Source organism: Phascolarctos cinereus, unplaced genomic scaffold, assembly GCF_003287225.1.
Source record: "Phascolarctos cinereus isolate Bilbo 61053 unplaced genomic scaffold, phaCin_HiC Scaffold_726;HRSCAF=1367, whole genome shotgun sequence".
Lineage (NCBI taxonomy): Eukaryota > Metazoa > Chordata > Mammalia > Diprotodontia > Phascolarctidae > Phascolarctos > Phascolarctos cinereus.
The window spans coordinates 298772480-298798267 of NW_027556098.1; the positions used below are offsets into that span (position 1 = coordinate 298772480).

Below are 25788 nucleotides of genomic sequence, written 5' to 3' on the forward strand. Positions count from 1 at the left end.
CAAGATTATGGATTCTATCTTGTGTTTCTCTGGTATTCTTTAAAATGCTTAGTATAATGGTATATATGTGGTAGTTACTGAGTAAACTCTAGTTTAATGTTTAATAATGAATAATATGCAGCCTTTATGGCTTCATTTGTTTTAAATTCACAGACATTTATCAGGCATCTGCTATATACACAGCACACAAAACACTGAAGAGCACATAAAGTTCAGATAAGACTCATTCTCAGCCCATATAGGCTTTCTCGTCCAGTAAGAGGACAAGACATAAAATATAGACAACTAGAACATGCAATACCACAAATGTCCACAAGAAACATAAAAAATGTCATATGTGGTCTGACATGGAAGATTATTAATGGGCAGGGGGGTCTGGAAAAGCTTCATGGATGTGTCAAATTTAACAATTGAAGAGGAGGGAAGCTATTGCAAGCATAGGAAGCAAGTGTGGATGTCACGAAGTACAGAGAGTTCTCAAAGGACAGAGCTGCATTTGGCTGCATCTTGTGGTAAGATATTCTAGTAGGTAAACATCAGTGCTCTAGGATCACAGATTCACAGAGCCAGAGAGAACCTCAAAGTTCATCTAATTCAACCCCAATCTCTACAGCATCCCTCAGAAGTGGTCATCCAGACTCTGAGGAACTTCCTCCTCAACTCCTAAGGCAACACATTCCACTTTAAGACAGCTCTAATTGTTGAGAAATTTTTCTTTATATCAAGCTGAAATCTGTCTCTGCCATCTTCTGCTCCTGGTTCTGCCATCTGTGACCATGCAAGACAAGTCTAATCCATTTTCCACATGACAGATCTTCAGATACTTGGATGTTACGTCCAAGTCTCCCAAACATATCTCTGATTAATTTTTAACCCCAGCTTTGCCTATTTATGCAATTGATTTGATACACTAGGTTGAGTGATTTCATTCTGGGGGTTTCTTTTGACTTGCAATCATAACAGTGGGGCAACTCTACCTCTGACTAAGGAAAGATGTTCAGCGTTCCTCTGGGATGGAAGGTTAAACTGAGAGGAGACTCAGGACAATAATAACCATCATTCCTATTGTGCTTTCAAGTTTGCAAAAACCATTACATATTATTCTATTTGAGGTGGTTATTGTTTAATTCATATTTGTATTCCTAGTGCTTAACAAACACTTGATTAATTGATTGATTGATTGATTGAAGCAACAGGTATTACTATTTTCACTTCATAGATGGAAAAACTAAGATTCCCAAAAATATAATAACAATAATAATCATGTATACGACACTTTAATGTTTTCAAAGCACTTTTCATGTATTATCTCATTTGATCCTCACAACAAACCACAAGCTAGGAGCTATTTTATCTCCTTTTTACAGCTGAGGAAACTGTAGGCTAAGTGACATGCCTGCGGTCACCTTGTTGTTTTGTGGTTTGGTCTTACAGTCATGCTGTCTGTGGTCTCATTTTCAGATTTTCTTGGCAAAGATACTGAAGTGGTTTTCCATTTCCTTCTCCAGTTCATTTTACAGATGAGAAAATGGAGGCAAACAGGATTAAATGACTTGCCCATTGTCACAACTAGTAAGTGTCTGAGGTTGGATTTGAACTCATGAAGATGAGTCTTTTTCCCCCCGAGGTCCTTTTTCACTTTTTCTAAATTTTATTCTGAACTTAAGAAAGAAAACAAGCATTTCCATAACATAGTAAAATAGAAGAAAAAAGATGATTGTACATGAAACTGCAAATCTATTATGTACAGCTTGCTACTCCTTTTAAATGTGTAATAAAGTTATCATGTAACTTTGTTTTTTTCCTGTTTTTATGCCCTCCCCCCACCCTAGAGATGACTATTATTAAAAAAAATGTGTGTGTGTATAGATAGATAGATATAGATAGATAGATATAGATAGATATGTAAATATATATGTACATACATACTTCTATTTATCAGTTCTTTTTCTGGATGCAGCAACTCAATGATAGATTTCCACAAAATAATGAAAAATGAAAGGAGCAGAACCAAGAGAATGTTTTATACACTAACAACAATATTGTTTTAAGAACAACTTTAAGTGACTAACTCATTTTGAGTATTAAAAATACCCAAATTAACTATAAAGGACATATTAAAGAAGATGCTATCCAGAGAAAGATGTCTTCCTGATTCCAAGTCTAGCACTCTATCCACTGCACTACCTAGCTGCCCCAGTAAATATCAGAGATTTAAATCAAACTTAGTTCTTCCCAACTACAAGTTGAGCGCCTCAATCACTGCTCCACACTGCCTCTCAGAGTCTTTCAAGTTACCAAGAGGTAGGGAGAAGAAGGCAAGGAAAGAGAGGCTAACCTTTTACCAACTCAACTGGTTCCCAATTCTCAGTAGACAGATGAAATAGTTCTGGAAACCTTCTCATCTGAATTCCATACAAATTTATGAAATGGACAATTCTGGGGAGTCTTTGGTCAATCTCATATCCCCTGGAACTCTACAGGGTAGACTAGAAATTCCAAAGAGGATTCTGGACTTGCCTTACTTGCTAAAGGAAATCAGAGAAACCAGAATTAGTATAGGCCTTTGTCAAAATCTCTACGTCAGTTGCAAGGTGGTGTGACATCCTCTACACCAGGTCTCCTATAGCTGCCAGCCCCAGGAACACTTAATAGACTAAGCTGATCTCACAAATTACACTAATATATGCCCAATTTATCACAGAGTTTGAGGCTTTGGAATCTTCTGCAAAACGGTGGCACAGTGGATAGAATGCCAGACCAAGAGTCAGAAACATTCATCTTCCTGAATTCAAATCTGGTCTCAGACACTTACTAGCTGTGTGACCCTGAGTAAGTTACTTCACCCTGTTTGCTTCAGTTTCCTCATCAGTAAAATGAGCTGGAGAAGGAAAAGCCAAATTACTCCAGTAACTGCCAAGAAAACTCCAAATGAGGTCAAGAAGAGTTAGACATGACTGAAAAATGGCTAAACAACAAAAAAGGGAGACATAAGATCATCATGAACCCTTTAGCATATAGTCACTACTTGATTCTGTTTTGCAAAACTAAAAACACTTAAGAAGGATTTGTTGAATTGAAATGAATAAACTTGTGACCTTTGTTATCTGTTTTCTTTCCCCAGCTCTGAGCACAGCACCTGGCACATAAGAGGAACCTAATAAGAGCTTGTTGATCTATTTTTATTCTTTTGTCTTTTAAAACTGCTATCTAACCTCAAATTGCTATTTAACTTTTCACGTGACATCATAGGCTAATAGGGGTTTATAATTGGAAGAGATATTAGAAAAAATCTGATCCCTCTTTTTACATTTAAGAAAAAATGTTTGCCATTTTCTCAACTAGACTGTTAACAGTTTGAGAAGTAAAACCATTTCATAAACTCTTTGCATATACTACAGCACCTTGCATAATATGGTGATGCCTTACACACAGGAAGTATAGCATAAATACTTGATTGGTTAATTAATTAAAATCTCAGTGGCTCAGTTATTTTTCTTTCAAATGGTGAAAATACTATCTGCTCTCTTTCTCATACACAGGGCCATTATGATAATCAAATTTTAAAAAATAGATGTGAAAGTGTTTTGCAAAGTTAAAAGCACTATAATTTATAATGTCATAATAATAGATGACCTGATTTCCTCTCTTGCTGATGAGGACAGAAACAGGCTGTGATAAGACTGCTGAAGCAAGAGCATCAGTTCAACCAGGCAGGCAAGTTGTCATAATGTGCAGACCAATAGCATTCATTCAGCACTCAACAACCAGGGACTAAGCAATTATTCAGTCAACCCACAAACACATAAGTGCCTCCACTATATCAGATACTGTGCCAGGCACTGGGGAGGCAAAAATCAATAAATAAACAGCCCCTGCCCTAAGTAGCTTACATTCTATAAGTGACAACAAAAGGTACACATGTAAATAAGTTGAAACCAAAGCAAATTAAGTAAACACAAAGTTATCTGCATTGGAAGAGGAAGTCTCTTACTTGAGGGCTTCCTACACCAATGAAGTCACAGGTGGAGTAAAAAATAATAATAGTAATAAAATTTAACTTGCTGGAGGGTGAAGGGAGGGAAACAGACTGGCAGCTGGAGATCATATAAAAGAAGGCGCTTGAGCTGAGCTTTGAACAGAACTAAAGGGGCAGCTAGGTGACACAGTGGATAGAGCCCCAGCCCTGAAGTCAGGAGGATCTGAGTTCAAATCTGGCCTCAGACCAAATACTTGACACTTACTACCTGTGTGACCCTGGGCAAGTCACTTAACCCCAATTGCCTAAAAAGAAAGCAAAAACTGAACACAACTAAGTATTGTAAGAGGTGGAGGAGAGAGAGAAGTTTGCTACACATGGGAACAATCCATACAAAGGAAGAAAGCTGGAGTACGTGAAGAGGAGCATGCATGTACCTAGGAAAGAGTTTGGAGGAGACTGCACAGGATTTTTAAATGCCAAATTGAGGAGTCTGAATTTTATCCTGAAGACAGGATAAATACTGAGAATACAGAGTCAAAAACAGTCCCTCCTCTCAGTATATATTGAAAATAACTTAATATTACTAATAAGTAATATTATTACTAAGAAATCTGTGATTTCATCAGAGTGAGGGACTTTTAGTGTGGGTGCATATCACAACCCATTAACAACTTAGTAGATAAGTCAATCCATCAATAAACATTTGTTAAGTGCCTTCTCTGTGCCAGATATTGTGCTAAGTGTAGAATCCTTAAGGGTTTGCTTGAGACTCAGAGAGGATAAGTGACTGTCCCACTGTCACACAGCTAGTAAGTGTGCAGAGGAAGGCTTTGAACCCATTCTCCATAGCTCCAAGCATAGCATTCCTTCTACTTTACAATACTGTTTCTTAATATTGTATTATTATTATTATTATTATTATTATTATTATTATTACTAATCTTCTTCTAAAGTCCTACTCCAGTGCTTCCTGGTGATATGGAAGTGGCCCTGACCTCTCAAATCAGACTACACAAGGCCTGATAGATCCACACCAGAAAGACTAACACTTACCCATTAAAGGACTTTATGTTGATGTCAAAGGGCCAGTGTAGATAAATCTGGAAAAACTTAGCACCAAATTGGCTGCAGGTGATAAATGGATTGGTCAAGTAATTCTTAAAGACCATCTAATATATCATGGAAGGTTTACTGTTTGCATTAGTAGAGGAAATATGCACACTACTGAAATTATAGATCTTCGAAGTCTAGAATAATAACACTTAATAATAGCTGATATTGGCAAGATGCTTTACTGTTCCAAAGTACTCCACATATATTATTGCATTTAACTCTCACTGAAAAGTTGTGAGGTAGTTTGAATGAGTTGTGAGAGTATTATTTTTCACATTTAAGGATAAGAACTGCAAGAGGTTAAGGCACTTACCTAGGCTATGGAACTGTCCAGCACAGAGGGAAAAGGACTGATCTTAGAATCCAAAGACACATTTCAGACTTATGTCTGCTATTTACTAGGGGGTACTAATCATTGAATCATAGAAAAGTTAATTAAATCCTCTGAGAAAGAGTGTTCTTATCTATAAAATAGAGATAATAGTGTCTGAATTACTTTTTTCAATGGGTTTTTGTGAAACAAATGAAATAATTATTAATTACATGCTATCATTATTTATAAAAGCCATTTTCAGTCTTACATATATTTGATACATAATCAAATTTGAAGTCTCATTGTTTTATTCAATCCAATAAGCATTTAAGAAGCTGTGACAATGTGCAAGGTATTATCCTAAGCAGAAGAGATACAAAGACAAAAAAGAAAATTCCTGCCCTCAAATTGTTCCTTCACCCTATGGGAAAAATTACGGACATGAAGCAAAAAAGAGAACAGAAAATATGTTGTGGAACTTGTTGGTGCCATCTCATACTTTTTGATTAGAGGGTAGTAAAGTGGAAGGAGAATCAGATACAACTCAAGTGCTCACTATGGAGGTTAGCCTCAGGACATAAATTTGGTGACCCTACAATGGGGACCTGGGATATTGGAAATGAACCTTAGTTCCCACATACCCTTTAAAAAAGAGAGAACTATGTGAATCCTCCATGGAAGAGGATAGCCTTTGTAAACCTCAAAGATGTGCTTCTTGTGACCAATGGCCCTGTTCCTAACAAAGATTTCTCTCTTTGATTATCTTCTACCTAAGCCAAGTTATACTAGATATGAGTCATCCAGAAGGATGGATTAAGCTCCTCATGAGGCCCAGGCACTTTCCAGTCCATTTACGTGATCTAATAGATATGAACAGGCTGCTCTTTAACACTGATAGGAAAGAAACTATTCAACCTGTTTGTTATTAAAAAAAAAAGCCCTTATTCTGAAATTCTATTCAATAACTCTTGATACAAGGTTTAAATGGGCTGAAGTATTTAAGCATGGCTCCTATCACGTGAATGCAAATTTAAATAATGTGTTTGACATGGCCAAACATACCACAAAAGGGCAAAAATGAAAACTAGGACTAATTAAACTTCCCAAATAGATTGAGGCAATAGATTTTGCTATAAAAAAAGTCAAGGTTAGAGCAAGGGTTCTCAAGTGGGAAGTTAAAGGTTTCAGCTGAATCTCTAGATCACACTTCCTACAAAAACTGGGAAAAAACTGAAGTCCATATGGCAGCCACATGTTGCACCTAAAAATATTCTCACAGCTTAGTACTGGAATACATGATGTTTAAATTGCTCCTGGATATGTGTATAATTCCACTAGGAATGACTAAAGCTCTTTAAAGACATACAGTGGGCAATATATTCCTTCAGAAAAAGAGACTATTTTACTGCCACATTCAAGAAAATTGCCAAAGATATTTGCTATTATCATGGAGCATATCCAGAGCAGAGTACAAATGGAAGAGTGATTCCTTACAAATGATGAAGTCTTTCAGATGCTCCTCAGTCAGTCCATCAGTCAACAAGCATTTACAAAGTGCTTACTATGCACTTACACTGTGCTAAGTACTGAGGATACAAAGAAAGGCTCCTGATTGCAGAATACATCATATTGGTTACAACAATTCCAGGACATTACAGAAACTTCTAATGAGACCCATAATATCTCAGAAGAATTAAAGGTAACTATTCACACAGGAAATACTAAGTGGAAAAACAATGCTTTTGTTCAGAGACTGGTCTGCAGTTGCACAGATAACTCACAGAGTTGGTACATGAGCACATTGATCTTCAATAGGCACTGACTGGGGAGAGACAATAAATCGGGCATAGAGTTGAACAGGAGGGGCCCAGAAAGCAGGCTGGTTTACCTTTGTGGAATTGAAAAATACTTCTAATGTCCCTAAACTTACCCCTGAAACTCAAGGACATCTTTTCTAAAATCAGTATCTGTCTAATGATGCTACATGGCTAAGAGTCACGAATACCACACTCTCCCAAAAATTTAAGTTGCGGATCATCCAAAGAACAGTGGAAAGGTATATGATGGGCTGCAACATATCACAGATGAAAAAAAAATTGTTCAGGACAAACAGTAGGACATGGTTGGACATGGACAATCATCACACAGGATTGAGACAGTATGGCATACATGAATTGCAATCTTCTGTGTTGCATGGTTTTCTACATTAGTGAGACTACAGTCCTATTAAAGTATTCAACAAAAGATCCTTATTATAAACATTTTGTTTCTCCTTTCAGTTCCATGTCATATATGCATATGCATTATACATTAAGATTGTATAGACATATATATTTATCCATGTGTGTACATATATTTATATAAGAATATATAAATATTTATATAACAACACAGGTTGCCCTAAAAGTCTTTGTACAGTATTAAGTTTGATAATTCAAAAACACTTTCAGAACACTGTATGTGTGCATTTCTGTGTATGTATGTGCATGTATATGTGCACACGTCTACAGTAATCTTAAAGCAAATGTGAAAAATTGTAAGAGACAATAAAGGTTTGGAGAAAAAAAAAACATAATGAAACGCAAATGTTCTTCCCACACGTCTTGGAGTCCTTCAAGATAAATTATATACTGCAAACAGAAAATATATAATCATGTGTCATTTCTATGTGCTATCTGATATTCATTTATGCCATTTTCCTCTGTCAAAATTAATCATGTATACAAAGGCTTAACAATTAATCTGGCAGCAAAATACTAACACAGGATAGCATATGTATGTAAGACAAATATAACATCAGTCTAGCTAACTGCTGCTTCTCGCAAAGTAGGCTTTCCTGAACACAGGTACACAACATTTTGAGGGAGGAAACTTTGTGAATAACAAAGCAGTTTAAGTAAGCTATTTCCTTTCCTTCTGTTTATTTGATATTATACTATTTTTAAAATACAGCCATTCTTTCAAATGTCTGTCTCTGGTTATTTTTAAGAAAGGAAATGTGGAAATTATTTTATAAGCCTATTTATCTTTCAGTAACTTGATGGAAATACTTGAATCTGAACCTTTTAAAAATCACAGCGATAGATAGTATACTAAAAAGTTGCTTAATTATTCATTTGTTTAATTGATTCCAACACAATGCCACCTAAAACGTGGTATATTTCTGCATATCTATGTCTTGCATGTATTCATATATAGGTATATATGTATACATAGACATGTTTATGTATATATGTGTACATACAGTATATAGGTATTGATTGTTTTAACACATTCTGTAAACATTTATAACAAATAGATAACTAAATAAGCAAATTTTCAAAAACATCAAAAGAGATAGATGGTTTCAAGATGTTCAAATATGATGGAAATTAATAGAACTCAATAACTTTTAGGATCAATGTGGCAAGTGATTATAGGCTGATATATATATGTATGTATGTATACATTAGAAACATATTTTTTAATATGTACAGAGCTAAAAACCTACAATCTACCAAAATAAATCTCATCTAAATTTTCTAACTGTAATAATCCTGTTGTCTAATTATTTGTCAAATTTCACATTCAAAATAATAAAAAGCAAGCTAGACTTACTTTAAATATACATTAAAATAAGCTAATACGTTTGTGTTTTTTTAATTAGTTTTTCCTTACTTCTATGCTTGTTATATTACTTTTCTAGGTGGCATTCATCTATTCATATTTAGTATTAGAAGAGGCTAAATATGATTTTATTTATTCCTCCTCCTTATTTATTCTCTCTTTCCATTTTTGACTTGAAGAAATGCAACTTGCCTTTCCTAAATACTGGACCCTTTTGCCCCTTGAATACTAATTCCCTTTCATCTCTCCTTCTTGAATGTTCTCTATGGGTTTTGTCTCTCAACATCTTTACCTGATCAACCTGGCAGTCATCCTATTATGATCCTTCTATTTCTGCAGATCTCCTCTCTGATGCTTCCCAAATCCTTCTGCTTTAGGCAGTATTGTACCCAAAACGCTATTAGTTCTTCTCTTGCAAGGAATGCCTAATAAACCTTTTCTGATCTCATGAAACATCTCTCAGTAGCCAGCTGACCCTGTAGGACAAACCTAAAACTGATGTCTAATGCCAATGTTCTAAGTTCCTCAAGTTGTAAGAAAAAAATTCAAGAATAAATGAGTTACTAAATTCACTCTAGATGTGAAAAGCCCAGCTGTTTCTCCATATGTGTTCTCAAGCATTAAATTATTTTAAATTAAATAACTTCTAATTCAGTTTTCATTTTTTAATTCAGCCCTGTAGGATTTTTTATGGGAATGATGATGACAAAGATGGTGATGATAATAGCTGTGCCCCATGGAATCATGATAAATAAAGAACAGGTTACTTGTATAACTATAGGATTTTTCATCATCACCACCACCACAATCATCATCATCATCATCACCATCACTAGCATTTACATATTGCTTTAAGATTTGCAAGGTATTTTACAAATATTTTCTCATTTTATTCTCACTATAGCCATGGAAGGTAGGTGCTATTATTCTTATTTTACAAATGAGGAAACTGAGGCAGACAGAGCTTAAATGCTTTGCCCAGGGTTACACAGCTAGTAAGTGTCTGAGGCTGCACTTGAACTGAAGTCTTTCTGACTCCAGGTCCAGCACCCAGTCCACTGTGCCACCTGTCTTTTCATGCTCTCCCTCAAGGGAGTTTCCCTTAAAATAAAATAGTCAAAATCTTGGAGGTATTGAAATAACTGAGATAGTATTATTTTAGTGGAAGATAGTATGGTGTAAGACTAGGAGTTGGAAGACCTGAACCCATCATGAGCTAGCTGTGTAACCTTGGAAGAATCATTTAACTCCACAGTGCCTCAATTTCCTTCTCTACAAAATGAGGATGATATACCTGCCTACTTATTTCCTAGATGAGATAGAGAATGTATCAGTTAGCACACCAATATGGCAATCTTTTTTAAAAGAGTTAAAACTTTCAAAATTATGCTATCCATCATCTATGAAGATGATCCTACTGACCCATTGCCCACTGTAGAACATATATTCTGTTGGTCATTTTACTTGTGGAAATGTTATATTTATGATCACCCCTTTAATAATTCTAACAGCTAAGATCATATTACAAAAATAAGTGAAAAGTGCTGACGTTGAATGTTTCTCTAGTTAATTAAATAACAATGACTAACACTTCTAAAGCACTACACCTAGGATATTATACATGAGCCTCACAAAGATCCTGTGAGTTAGAGACTACAGATAATATTGCCTCCATTTAATAGATGAAGAGACTGAGATTTGGAGAGGATTGGTGAATTCCCTGATCACACAGCTAATAAATGAAAGACAGGAATTGTCACTGTCTTCCTGCCTGCAAGCCCTGTGTTCTTTCCACTACACCGTGGTGCATATTAGTAATAACAAACTGATCGTGGTCAGTTCAGTTTTCTCTTCTATAAACTGAAGATAACAACACCTGACCTATCTACCTCAAAAGGGCAAGGAAATGAAGAATGAGAAAATACTTGGTGTACTGAAAAGTGCCATGAAAATCTAAGCCACTAAAATATCTTTCGTGAAAAATCTACAAGATTCTCTCCTGGGAATAAAAATAAAATGTTGCTGAATCATCCACTAATATTAACCGCTTTCAATTATCGTATCTCCTAATTAAACTCTTGTCCTTTTACCTACTTGCTTTCTTCAGTATGGATCCTTTAGAGGAAGAAAATAGTTTACCCGAGCCTACCACCGATTGTCCTAAAATATACTATGAAAGACTGCCAAAAGTGCCACCACATCAGTCCCTAGTGTAAATCCAAAACTAAAAGTGAGGTGGCTATCAATATTATTCAGCAGCATTGGAATACTCAATTGCACAAAGAGAGAAATGCCTAGGATTTCTGTTAGCCTCTCAGGTGTATTCAGAGAGGTTGTTTTCTGTCTGAGTCGGTAAATGAAATTGTTGTATGCTTTTTCTCATTAATATTTTCAATGGAACTTTTTGGCACAATGCATTCCAGCTTGCAGAGCAATAAGAAATTGAGGGGAATGGGGGAGAGTGAGTAGCAAAACCAAAGCAACTTCACAACTAATGCATTCAGTGACTGTGCTTTAATGGCTCTGACAGGGACACCTTTGGCCAACTAGTACTGATTAGGCCATTACTCAAAAGGCCTTAATGTTCCAAACTAGACTTTAAATGGCTGCTAAACATCTGTTAATACAAAACAAAACTAAATCACAAATGAAATAATCACACATAAAAACCTGTATTTTAGAAACATTCTGATACTAAAGATTTCCTATTTGGTACATATATTTATATCGACATCAATGAATGCCATTCACTCATGAATTCTAAAGGTTCCCATTGGTTCTTATTCATGTGTTAAATATTTGATTTCTCCACACCTCAAAGAAGTTGTTTAAGTGGTTTTAGGTAAGAGTGCCTTGGCTTACTTTTGAGTCTTTTGTAAATTCCTGCTTCCTAAGCAATCTGGGATGACTGTGGAGAGGCAAAATGCTTTCGAACAAAGCCAGACATTCATCTTAATCAAAATGACAGCAAAATCACTGTATCAAAAATCTATTTCTTTTGTGGAAATTTAAAACCTCTTCTATGAAGAGTGTATAAAGGAAACAAATGCTGCTCTTGTCCCCCTCCTTGTACTAGCATAAATCACAGAAGTACATGTTGCTATACGTGTATCTTACACTTTTTTCTCTTTTCTCAGGGCATCCACTTTGTGATTTGTGACATAACATCGCCCCCCAAGGCTGTGCACTACCAAGCTGATGTTCCCATTTGAGAAGAGTACACTTACTTCATTCAACACATTCTGGAGGAGAAAATAACCTTGCTTAGATTTTATGCCTAAGCTTTCCATTCTGAAGTAGAAGTGACTTCAATTAAGAGAAAAAGGAAAAAAACAGGAAAAGGGGGGAGAGGCATTTTCATAGATTTGAAACAAAAGTTTCTAATAGTTCTTCATTATTTCCCACTGCTTAGATTTCCATAATGAATTCCCAGAAGCCTGGACTCCTGTCCAATCTAGACGATATATGAAACCCTGATACCCCAATATTCCACTGCACCAGACCAGATATCCAAATCCCAGAGCTACCCATCCTTCCGAAGGGAGTCTTAAATGCAGCCAAGTTGTTTTCAGGTTTCTTATGGACACTCAGGAGCCTTCTAAAGCAACTGCATGTACTTGGGCAGCAGGGAGAAGTTCTTTGAGTCAGAAGCCTGGTCTGTGATCAAGGCCAACATAACAATGAGCCAATTATTAGGGAGAAAAAGAGGAGAGACTGAATAGAGCATTCAAGGGGCTCAAGGAAACAGAGTGGTGATCTCTCTCTCCCCCCCCCATTCTCTCTGTTTTTCTCTCTCACACAGTCTAGCTGCATCAGAGTGGGTTTTTTAAGAGTGGACACAGTAGGAGAAACTATACAGCTCAGGAGGTATTGTTATCCAGACAATGATCTAGAGTATCTCCCTATGAGAAAGTATGGATAAGGGGTAGTAAACTCGGAAAGAAAAGGGCCCCGACCAAGAAAGAAGACTCTTAATAAGTGTTGAATTGATTTTTTAAGAATTTCAAGGACCAGGGGGATCTGATGTAAATTTGAGATGAAAGAGGAATCTGAAAATAGGGAGATATAGGACATATCCAGGGAGACATGGGGGGAAAGTCATAAGAGAATGAAAGGAATGGAAGTGGAACGAATAAGGAAAAGACATAAAATGAATCAGAAGATTTGGGGAATGAACCAGAAATGGGACCAAGGAGTGAGAAAGATGCATCACTGAGTCTCCAACTGGATAAGAACTGGGAAGGTGGGCAGAGATATGGATAGGTTAATAAGGGGTTTCCAGGACAAGTGCCAACTCTTAAAAGTAATTTTGGTGGGAGGTTAGTGACAATCTGGGGAAATAAGGCAACCTGAAATATAGGTGTGAGATTCAGAAAACAGAAGGTAGTCTATGTGGTAAAATAGGATGGTAAAGAGTAGTAAAAAGATTTCCAGGAGAGCAATGTTTAACAATGGGAATGTTAACAAAGGAATGTTTAACAGTAGGGAAATTAAGTGAGTAATGGAGGGAGAATGAAGGCTTGGATGAAGGAAGTAGTTAAGGAAAAGCTCAGAAAGTTAAGGGGGGGGTGATAAAACAGAGGATGCTCTGGAATGTCAGAGATGTGGCAGAAGGTGGAGAACAGGGGCACCAAACTCTTGAGGTGACAGATCTCAAAAGGGATGCAAAGACATAGCCCAAGAGCCTAATGAGAGACAAGAAGACAATTATCATGTTCCCTGAATCCGTATCACCCCATCTTTTCAAAATTAAGAGCTGTTAAATTGGGAGGGATGAAGAGCGATGCAAAGGTGACCAAAGAAGTGCGTCAGGGTGAAAGGTCCTACTGCCCCCTCCAGTGGCCAAGCTTGTCCCATTGAGCTTCATCCCTTCTCTGACCCCCGCCACAGCCAACTTTCCCCACTTCCCTGTGCCCAACTCCCTCCCTTTTCCCCCGCCCCCCAACCTTCTGCTGCCAGGCGCTCACCGTGGGCGCCGTCAGGCGGCTGATGCTTTCGCCCAGAGAATCCAGGTTGACCCGTCTCCGGCGCTGTGCACGCCTAGCCCCTGCGGTCGCTGTGGCAGTGGCCGTAGCGGTGGCAGTGCCCGTGGCAGCCGTGGCGGTAGCAACTGCATCGGGCTCCTGAGGGCCGGGAGGGCTCCGGCTGCCGTTCCAGCAGAGCTTAGACAGGGGACATTCGCTCTCCTCCTCTGGGCTGGTCTCTAGATAGTCCGATCCCAAGGAGCTGAAGGACTCGGAAGAAATCTTCCTCCGAGACATGCTGCTACTGCCGCTGCCTCTGCGGCGATGGTCAAGGCGCTGTGCAGAAGCGTGTCGAGAGCGCGGCAGCGGCGGCAGTGGCAGTGGCGGCGGCGGAGGCGCCGGGTGGCGCCGGGAACCGGGAGCCGGGCTGGCAGAACTAGATGTGCCGCGGCCGCGCGGAGCTACCAGCGGGCTCAGACGGGTAGGAACTCCTGGGGCCGCGGAGCCCCACGAATCGGCTGCTCATGGCGGGAACTTCAGGCGTCCTGGCCACCTTCCCCCTTCTGGTAGCTCAGTAGTACCTCGGCTCTGGCTGTGGCGGCGGCTGCCGGAGCTGGGTTTTCCTGCTGCTCCCGCTCCCGCTCCCGCCTCCGCCGCGGCTCCCGCTGCCGCCACCACGGCCGCTGCTGCCTCTAGCCTCAGCGCATCTTCTACCCGGCTGCGCTGCGCTCTCGGGGAGGGGGGCGGGCGGGCGGTGGGTGAGTGTATGTATGTGAGTGTGTGAGTGTGAGAGTGTGTGTGTGTGTGTGTGTGTGTGTGTGTGTGTGTGTGTGTATTGCGCGCGCTCCTGTGTATGCGTGCGTGTGTGAGAGAGAAGGGGCGGGAGGAGGTTGGGGGACCTTGTGATTTTGAAAGGAGACGCTTCTGCTACCCCTCTGTCTCCCTTTTTTTCTGTCTCCCCTCCGTTTTTTCCTTCTTTCTCCTCCCTTCTCTCTTCTTACTCTCCCCCTTCCTTCTCTTTTTATCATCTCCTCCTCCTCCATTCCCCACCCCCATCCCTCCCTTATTCTCTCTCCCCCCTCCTTCCACCGGTATCACGTGTCTCCATCAGACTCATTTGGAGTCTTTCCCTAGCTTGTCGCCACATTTCAGAAGCAATGAGGACACTCCCCCCTAACCCCCCGGTGCTTAACTCTGCTTTCCTCCTTTCCCCTCCCAGCTGGATAGGCTGGAATAGGGGATACGAGGGGGCGGGGTGCAGAGCTCAAGATGAATGGGATATAAAACGACCCCACACCCAGTTTTCTCTTGACTCAACCATTCCCAGATGCCTGGATTCCCAGTTATGGGGAGGCTGTTGCCTGGAGTAGAGTTAACTCCTGGAAAGGGCATGGAAAGAAGTAATGGGGGAGGCGGGGGAGAATGTAGAACGGAGATAGGTGGAAAGTCACTGTAGCAAACCTCTGACACAACCTTCCCCCCATTTCGAGACGTCAGAAAGAAAGCCCCATGGGATGATCTCCCTTGGATTGAGTGAGAGGAACTGAAAAGACTTGGAAAACACTTCACTTGGGGCAAGACGAGGAGTATTTAGTGTGAGATTAAAGTTGGATGGCGACAAGATTCATTGAGAAGTGAATGGACATTTGAGTAGACCTTTGCCCTTTCTCCAGTCTTCCTGCCACACTTAACAGGTGAGTGCAGAAGCAGAAGGAAGAGCTGTTATTCAGTTTAAGATACCTCCACATTCCCAGTAGTCACCTGCCGCCCCTAAAATTGGAAAACCCCAGGGGAAGGGAGAAGGGAACAAACACGTTGGCCCAACTCCCGGCAAGAACCTGTGCCAGGGACTAGACTGTTCTCCAGTCAGTACTTCATCCTGCTGGAGGAAGAGCCCGGTAAGTATGGAGCCAAAACTGGGGCCTTAAACTTGGGTGGGTAACGAGATTCTTTCTTTAGGAAAAGAGCCCTGTAGCTGAGTTACAGGGACTCCCAGGCCTGAACAAGTGCTGGACAGCTCCATTTTCTACCTGCGGCAGATTTCCCTGGTGAGTGAGAAAAGCTCTAACATAGCTCCACAGCGTTCACAGACACCTAGGTGGGGGCAGGGAGAGAGAGGCCAGGAAGGTGAAGTTCTCTGGTCACTCACCTCTTTTTGCTTCATGAGTAAAATCTCTTTGCTGATTGTAAATGCAACACAGAAAGATAACATCTTCACTGCTGTTTAACTGATCACTTCTCACTTTGTTGTGCACCCACTTCACTCGAAATCCTGTCACTGCTAACAAGCAGGTCATTAAGCACCTGCCCAATGGTGCTTTCCCTTTCTCCCTGAAAAACATCGACCTACTCTGACCTTGATCCTGGTAACTGTGAAGAAAAGTGTTCACCACTCCAAGTGAGTGTCCTCCCTGTAGGAGTGCAGCAGCTGGAGCAACTGTCCTAGAAGCAGCAAGGAGAAGAAAGACTCACCAGCAGGCCCAGAGATAAGCATTATGGATTAAAAAGAAGTTTACTTTACCATGTCTGGCAAACATCGTTATTTGCCTGATTTAGCTAATAATGACTCAGATTCATATATGGCTTTTTTGGAACTTGCAATGTGTTTGCATACATCTTATTTGGCCGCCTGTTTACTCTGTCTGTTAAGTAATGCAAGTATTATTATTTCCATATTATGGACAGGAAACCTGGGGTTTAAGGATGTTAAGTGACTTCTCCAAGGCTACACAGTCAGCAAATGGCAAAACAAGGACTCCAGCCTGGGTTGCCTTATTCTTGTTCCTTTCATGACACCTCAGCTGCTCTCTGATATGCTGTTGTCTTGAGCTAAAAGTATGGAAATAATTTTCCTAAGCGCTCCCTTTTCAAATCTAAAAATAGAATTGAATTAAATTATGGCACTGCTACATACTTTCCCTTCATTTAATTTCATACTATTTCCAATGGAAACCATGCATAAACTATATTTTTCTATGGTTAGAACAGGTATTAATACAAATAAAAAAAGTTTGCAGGTTTTGTCCTTGCTGAACACTTGTAAATAGCTGCCTTGAAAAAAACAAAAACCTCACTAGAGAGTATAACACCAACTTTAGGAAACTGTTGAATTTCCTTGCTGTGCCATATCATCTGGAACACAGCCGCCTGGAGCCCTTAATTGCCTTTTTTATTCTGAGTGATGAACTTCAATTGTCATGTTATCTTACACTCACATAGAAAGGCTGTGCCTTCCACATTTATTCAGTGAATTATTTTTGGACACAAATGATCCAGCATGACAATGGTTATTGACCTTATGGTTAAAATGAAAACTGGGGCTCTTTAATTAATCATCTTAGTGCTTTTCTCAAAGTCAAAATCACTAAGTGGAATGTCATGAATATAACTTGTTTCTAATAGGTTGCATGAGGTCCAAGTAGCTAGTCTTTCTCTTTAGGCTAAGTTTGTTACCAACAAAAACTCTGAACCTGTGAATGAGACATGTGTGTGGACATGCACAAACCAGTTGAATCAAAAAACGTGTAAGGGGATAAAGTCAAATTATTGTCCATTGCTGTTATACTTTATAGCTATTATAGGAATGTAGCTATTATACTTTACCTGCAGAAAAGTTTGCAGAATTTTTAATTATAAATATATGGAGAACTGTGGGAGAAATATAGCTCCTGCTGCTTTCTTGTCTATTACTATTGATGTATAAAGTTTAAAAGATACTAATTGAGGGAAGAATGTGAAGTAGCACTTGATAGAGACTTTTCAAAAACTCACCGCTTGTGTTAAAATTTCTTGTTTTATGTAAAAATGGGAAAAGGAGTCAAAGCACCAGAAACAAGTAAAAAAAAAAACCCTTATCAGTAAGTCAAAAGACTGAGTTAATGAATATCCTGGATGAATATCCCATCTTACATATTTAAATAACTCACTTAAAGCTGCACAAATAGAAACTTTTATTCATTGCTTCAGTAGGTTCTGGATTTATTGGAGTTTATTGTAGTAGAAGGTAAAGAAAACTGTTTCTTAAAGCATGGTCCGACACTAAAAATAGAAAAATTGGAACTGATCCTCCTACTGCCTTAGTGAATATCTACTTTATTAAATCAGATCTCTAGCTAGATTGCTCTAGAAAGCTGCCAATGAGAAACTGCCTTATTAAAGCAGGTCCAGGTCTGCACCATGTCTGCAATTTATAGCCTTAGTTGCCTGAAAGCTTAAGTGACTTGTCCAGGGTTACACAGCAAATATGGTGAAGAGGCCAGACTCAAATTCAGGTCTTTCTGACTCCAAGGCTAGTTCTCTATTCACTATGCCAGGCTGCCTCTTGTTAAATATCTAAATATATACTTAAAACTTAATATACTAACATACTAGTATACTAAATATACTTAAAACTTAGAACTTAGACATTGAAGCCCTCACTTCACAGCTGCAGAAACTGAGGCTTGAAAGTTTAAGCAACCTGACAAAAGTTCCACAGCTATGTAGTGGCAGTGGCTGGATTGGAACCCAGAATATTTGGCTCCCCACTCAATGCTCTTCCTGAGATACCACCATTGCCTTATTTGGGAAAGATTCTCTAGGTAAACTATCCTTTCTTGCCTTGTTGAACAATGGTGGCCATTCTTCCTCTAAGAGAGAAAGATGGCTCTTGTTTCATATGAGGAAAATTGACCTCTTTAAATCAGCTTTAAATAAAAACTGCAACTAGTCGTCAGCCAGAAATTTTTATATTCCAGAACCTCTGGCTTTTTTCTAATTCCTTTTATCCAAGTTCCTGTTAAGAAAACCCCTAACCTTTGGATAGGTGACTCTAGAGTTTAGCTCTTCCACAACTTCAGTATATGGGAAAAATGTACTTATATCCAAAATTGATATAAATCTAACAATTCACAGGAAATGTGAGGATAACATTAAAGAAGTTGCCTGTGGAGAAATGTTGACTGCTCAGGTTTTTATCTAGGGTAAGCTTCCTTGTATCTCCAGCCAATATGTTTTCCTCACCCCTACCTAATGCAAATATTATCATATACATACTTCCTGCATGTGATCTTTTACCACCTGACCAAATATTCACTTTATATTATCAAAGAGGGTAACTATAATCAGAATTCCCTAATTTACATCTCATTAAGGCTTGTGAGTCAATAAGCATGAATAAGATTTTATTTTAATGTCAAAGTGAACATTGTCCATCTTGATCATGTTAGAGAGGAACCTGAGAGAGACAGCACACTTATTTTCTCTTACTTTCAGAGCATACAAATTCATTTCTATAAATTTTCACTGTGTTTAACATATACAAGGCACTGTACTAGGTCCTTAAGATACAAAGATGAAATATGACACCAACTTGAAGGATGTTTCTATGGCTTTTAACCTACTTACTTCATTTTTAATACTTTAGTATTAATTGATCCCACTGGGGGAAAAAAGGTAGCTAGATGGTCCAGCAGATAGGGTTCTGGGCCTGTAGATAGGAAGACCTAAGTTCAAAACCCACCTCAGACACTTCCTAGCCGTGTGACCCTGGAAAAGTTATTTAATCTCTGACTGCCCAGGTTTTTTCAACTGTAAAATGGGAATCATAATAGCACCTATCTCACAGGGCTATTGTGAGATAATATCTGTACAGCACTTAGCATAGTGCCTAGCATATCATAGGTGTTTAACAAATCTTTACTCCCTTCCCTCCTTCCCTCCCCCCAACATGGGTACTCTCTGGGTTACAAATTTCAGTCCATTCATGTCTTCTCATCTCATGCAATTTTTAGTCATATTTCCCATAAACTCCTTTTAGAGAATTAAGTCAAAATATAAGAAATCATCTAGGTTTTTTGTCCAATCTTTTCATGTGTTTGAGGGTGGGAAGAGAGGATCCCAAATATGACTTCATCTCTGTTGGGAACTCCTAGTATAGAAACTCCCTCCACTGGTGTAGTTCAACTCTACAGCTTACATTTCCCTAAGAAGAAAGCTCCCTAGAGCAATTAGAGATTAAGTAACTTACCAATGGTCACTCAGTATATGCCTCAGAGGCAACACCTGAACCCTGACTCCAAAGACCTGCCCTCTATGCCAAGTCTGCTTTTCATTCAGTTTAATCCACCTTAAGCCCTCCCTACAAAATAGTCTTACTCTTCCTGAATTTTGTTGTTGCTCCATCATTTTTTTCAGTCATCCCCAACTCTTCATGACCCCATTTGGGGTTTCTTGACAAAAATGCCAGAGAAATGTCAAAAAAAATGCCATTTCCTTCTCCAGCTCATTTTACAGATGAGGAAACTGAGGCAAACAGGGTTAGGTGACTTGACATGGGTCACACAGCTAATAATTGTCTAAGATTAGATTTGAACTCAGGTTTTCCTGATTCCAGGCCAAGCACTCTAACTACTGAATCACCTAGTTGCCCCTCTTTTCCTGAATACAGGGGCCTTTCCTATGCGGAACTTAAACATACTATTCAGAACCCAGAGGCCCTAGGTAAAACCTAAACATTTAAACTTCTTTAACTAATAAATCATATGTGTATATGTGTAATATATGTATGCTTGCACCTAACATTTTTAATGAAAAGAAAAGAAACATAACAGAGAAATAGCAAACACAGAAGATATGTCATCTACATAATCCTCACAGAGTCACTCTATGATCAGAAGAATAGAGAAGCCTGAAAGGTCAGCTAATTTATTCTTCTACTATCCTGGACAAATATTTTCAATACTGCTTTAATGAGATAACAAAAATACTAGAATCTCTCTCAGTAACCAGTAATACTAGAATCTCAGTAATCCAATGATTGACAACACTTACTGCCAGGAAATCATGCTTAAATTGAACTTAATTCCAATGCTATTATGAGAGAAAGAAGGAGGCAGCACATCTTCAGGTGCTCTTAAAAATAAATTTGATTTCAGTATACATCCTCCCATTCCATCTAAAGCTTTGTCTAAACTCCATGAACCATGTTTTCTTGTTCTGTCTTTAGGGAGATAGACAGTGCTGATCTCTTCTTTGTGAAAGAACCTTTTATCTGTTAAGAAACCAGTTTTATGTCATGGGAAACCCGTAGGCATTCATGGGAGATAGATTCCAGAGAGCAGGCTCTTAATCTTTTTTGTGCCGTGGACCCCTTTGGCAGCCTATGGCCCTTTCTCAAAATAATATTTTAAATGTATAAAATAAAATGCATAGTATTACAAGGAAAATCAATTATATTGAAATATAGAATGTTTTTTAAATGTTAAGCTCATGGACCCTAGGTTAAGAATCCTTCCTCTAGAGGATCACAGGGTCCTAGATTTAAATCTAGAAGGGAATTTGTAGGTTATCTACTCCAACTCTAATTTTAAAAATAAGGAAATTGAGGCCAATACATAGGAAGTGAATTTCTATCCCAGCTGTGCTTCTTACTTTTCAGAATTCAAAACCATGTCTGAGTTGTAGTCATACCCTAGAACCTCCTTCAGCATCTGGGGCCTTCTAACCCTGGAATATCCATCTTCCTCTGCAGACTTCTCACCTTGGAATATCCTTCCCTCGTACTTTTTAGGTACTTTTTGTTGTTAAATCATGTATGATTCTTCATGATCCCCATCTGAGGTTTTCTTGGCAAAGATACTGGAGTCCTTTGCCATTTCCTTCTCCTGCTTATTTTACAGATGATAAAACAGAGGTAAATGGGGTTAAGTGACTTGCCCAGGGTCACACAGCTAGTAAGTATCTGAGGCCAGATTTAAACTCAGGAAGATGAGTCTTCCTGACTCTAGGTCCAGCTCTCTACCTGCTAGCTGCCCCATTCTTCCCACATACTGTTCCCTCTTTCCTATTGTTGAGTTTCTCCTGAGGGCCTCCATGTTGGGAAAGGGCCCAGGCCAGCCAATGTTCATTTTCCTCCTGAATGTCAAAAGATTTTCCATACTTCAACATCAGAGTACCTTCACCCATGCCCTTTACTTCCTTTTCGTGTATCATTTTCCCCCATTAGGAAGTAAGCCTTTGAGGGTAGGGATTGTCTTTCTTTTTGGTTGTATTTATATCCCCAGTGCTTAACACAGTGCCTAGTACATAGTAAATTCTTAATAACTGTGTATTGCTTTGTCTTGCCCATAAGCACACAAATAATAAGTTTCAGAGCCAATATTAGAACCCAAGTATTCTGTCCTCAAATCAGGACACTTTCTTAGGGGAATACTGTAGTAAGAATATGTGTGGAGAAAGGCAAAGGTAGGAGCAACAGTAAAGGAAAAGTCTGACCTTTTTTTCTCTTTTCTTTGTTTTTGTTTCACGCCTTTTGTTTTTATAAGCCATTTGTCTTTTAATATATTCCTTCACTATCCAGTAAGCTTTCCCTTGTTACAAAGATTAAAAAAGAAAAAGAAAATAAAGTTTAGCAAAACCAAGTTGCACTTGACCTAATTTCATTCTACTCCTAAAAGTTCCCTCTTTTGCAACAAAGGGAGGGAAAGGTATTTTCTTTCTTTTTTTTTTTCACAAGTACATATAATTCAGAAAAAAATATAAAAAAATTCACCTGAAAGTCTGATCTAAAATTTACTGTATTACTTATAGCAAGAACTCTTTCTGAGCTCATTGTCTCAGGGCCAGGCTGGCTATATATCCCCCTCAGGGGTAGAGGGTTTCCTTTGGGGGATAGAGGTATCTTTTTTCTGATGGGATCTAACTCCCATTATGGGTATGTACACACACACACACACACACACACACACACACACACACACACACACACACACATGCTGTTAGCCACCCTACTCATGTTCTACTTCCATTTATTAAATTAACATCAATTCCCTTTTATAAAGGGATATTTGCCTTAAAGGTATGACAAGAAGAGAAGTATAAACATTTTCCCACAACACTTTGAGGAAACCCCTATTGGACCTTGGTCTCTTGGGAGAGTGGGCTTAAGTTTAGTGCAATTTCTACATAACTTTGGTCCCACCAAGTTCATATTCAAATGTGGGAATGCTCCCAAATGAATCTGTAGCAGCAGGTACTGTGGAAATAGGTCCCAAAATTCATTCAATTACTTGTTCCTTGAAGAATCAATACTACACTAGATGCAAAATCCACCAATGTAAATTGTTGGACTCCCAGATCTCAAACAGTTTGCTCTCCTCACTGCTCAAAATTCACAAGGTCAAAGTCCCCAGAATAATCTTCACCCAAGATCACATAGGTAGTGGTAAGTGGCAGAGCAAAGATTCAAAGTTCTCTGACTCCAAATCCAAATCCAACATTCTTTCTACTAGATTCTTAGATAAATTCCAGTCTACGGGCATGCCCTCCACTGGTGAAAATAACATCCCCTCCCTAAACTTCCCTTCTAGTGTGGTTTTTGTCCTGCCTTCCCAAAGATCTTCAACAATAATAACTACAGCACTGGAAGCCTTCCTCTGGTTCTTTTAATATAATTAAATAGTGGGGAAGAGAAGGGAGGAGAGAAAAGAGAGAGAAGAGAGAGAGAGAGAGAGAGAGAGAGAGAGAGAGAGAGAGAGACTGACTTTTTTAAATAGAAGTGAATTTTATTTATTCTTCTCCAGGGCCAAACCTAGTTACTGCTGGTTTTATTATAATCTTTGTAATACACTACATGGGAAGGGAATAAGCATTTGCATAGCATTTACAATGTGCTAAGAGCTTTAATAATATTTATTATTTCATTTGATCCTTATCACCCTGGGTGATAAGTGCTGTTATTGTCCCCATTTTACAATTGAGGAAATTGAGGTGATCAGGTGAAGCCTCTTGCTTAAAGCCACAGCTATTAAGTGTCTGAAGTGAAATTTGAATTTAGATCTTCCTGATTCCAGGCCCAGTGTTCTTACCTATTGCACCACTTAGCTGACCATTTCTTTATATTATTTTTCTAGCCATTGGATATTTTGTTTTCCTGATTCTTCTTACTTCATTCTGCATCAGTTCAAGTAAGTCTTCATATGCTTCTCTGAATTCTTCATAGCCATCATATCTTAAGGTATAGTAATAGCCAACTATATTTATGTATCACAATTAGTCACTTCATGATGCTAAGAAACTTTTGGCCCTGGTTGTTGATGGCTAGCACATATTTCTTTATATTCTTCTCTCTTCTTCCTTCCTCTCTTTCCCCTTTGCTCCCAGTGTGATCAACGGTAAAGAATGGATTAAGAGAATACAAGTCAAAGAATAAAAAAAAAATGACAGCACAAGATAATACCAGCACTAAGTCAAGTTAATTCAAGTCAACAGGCCTTTATTAAGCACCTACTATGTGTCAGGCATTGTACTAAGCACTGAGATCAGCAGTAATTCAGAGATAAAGTGACTTGCCAAATATGACACACTTAGTACATATCCAAGGCTGGATTTGAACTTAGCCCTTCTTGACTCCAGTCCCAATGCTCTATTCATTATACCCTGACTGCCTCAAATACACTAAAATTATTTTGTTCTATAAAATAAATTGAACTAGCATTATTTAGTAAAGTGTAGCCATAAATAACCCACCCTGCTGTTCCATACCATTGTAATCAGTTCTGTAGGTACCCTCTAGGACTCAGTACAAACTGTCATCATCAGCACACAGTGGAATAGAAATTGCCACAGTAAGTTGCCATGACAAATGATGAATCTATTAATGTATATGACTTCTCATCCAACTTTAGCTTTCTCTTCTACAGGCTAAATGATCCTAACTCCTTTAGCTTTTCTTCATAGTCATTATTTAACAATCTTTTCTTCATCTTAATAGCTCTATTCAGAATCTTCTTAAGTAGTAATGCTTAAGAACTGAGCACGGTACCAGAGAGAAGCCTTCAGTGTTGCCTATACTGGAGGATTACCTTACCAACATGTTCTTTGTTTGTTTTTAATGTACACAAGCATTCCATTTGACTTTTTTTAAATAACTATAGGGGACTATATTGTTAAAAGACCTGAAGGGAGGCTTCCTGAACATTGAGTGGTTCCGTTTTGGATCATGTATGAGAGGTACCAATCAAAGAAGAAAGTACGGAAGTACTTGTAATCATCTTGTGGTCTACTAGGACCCTTATATTCCCCTCCCCAACCATTCTTACACATTGCCAATTTTTTCCAAATTGTAAAGAATTTCCTTTTTGGTGTTCTGTCAATAACTTTGGTCTTTATTTTCTTCAACACTCTGCTCTTTCCTACATCATTACAGTATTCATTCTTCTGTATTCTCCATATCATGAAAGAAAATAAATTTGAATAATTAAAATGATTATTTTAGCTGTTGGTCAAGTAATAATCAATAGCCAAAATTTCCCCCAATTCTTCTTCTTTCTGTGTATGTTCCCTTTCCCCATTTAGGTATCTAGGTGGTACTAGACTGTGAATCAGGAAGATCTGAGTTCAAATCTGCCCTCAGACACTTTCTAGCTGTGTGACCCTTGGCAAGTTGCTTGACCTCTGACTGGCTAGGTTTCCTCAACTCTAAAATGCCAATCATAATAGCCCCTACCTCCCAAGATTGTTGTGAGGATCAAATGAAATATCTTTAAAGTGCTTAGTACAATGTCTGACACATAGTATGTGCATAATAGGTGTTTCTTGCTTTCCCCATTTCTTAGCACATGCATTTTCTCCCAAAGCCTCCAGATCCTGGAACATTCTTCCCTCATACTTCCACCAGGGTGAATTTTCTTTTCCTCTGCAAAACTCTTCTCAGAAAATAATTCTTCTGAAAATCCCTTCTTTAACTACCTGAGGCTGTTCTTTGCAGTCGCCTTGGGCAGAATCCACAACATTTAATGGAAGAAAAAGAGAAACATTTCAACTCAATCATA

At 38.7% G+C, this 25788-nt stretch overlaps 2 protein-coding genes across 2 annotated transcripts in view; one reads left to right on the plus strand and one right to left on the minus strand.

The window, feature by feature from the left end:
- The window catches only part of GUCY1A2 (guanylate cyclase 1 soluble subunit alpha 2), a 433766-nt gene extending 419491 nt beyond the window's left edge, over positions 1 to 14275 (minus strand). Inside the window, 1 exon segment of the mRNA XM_020996105.2 lies at positions 13982 to 14275. Within this exon segment, the coding sequence (XP_020851764.1) occupies positions 13982 to 14275 (294 nt within the window).
- Positions 14274 to 17749, plus strand: LOC144458194 (uncharacterized). Its single transcript, XM_078156840.1, has 2 exons — positions 14274 to 15672; positions 15938 to 17749. Exon 1 carries the CDS (start codon positions 14274 to 14276, stop codon positions 14760 to 14762), a length of 489 nt encoding a protein of 162 aa, XP_078012966.1. The 3' UTR covers positions 14763 to 15672; positions 15938 to 17749.
- Positions 17750 to 25788: the final 8039 nt, after the last annotated feature.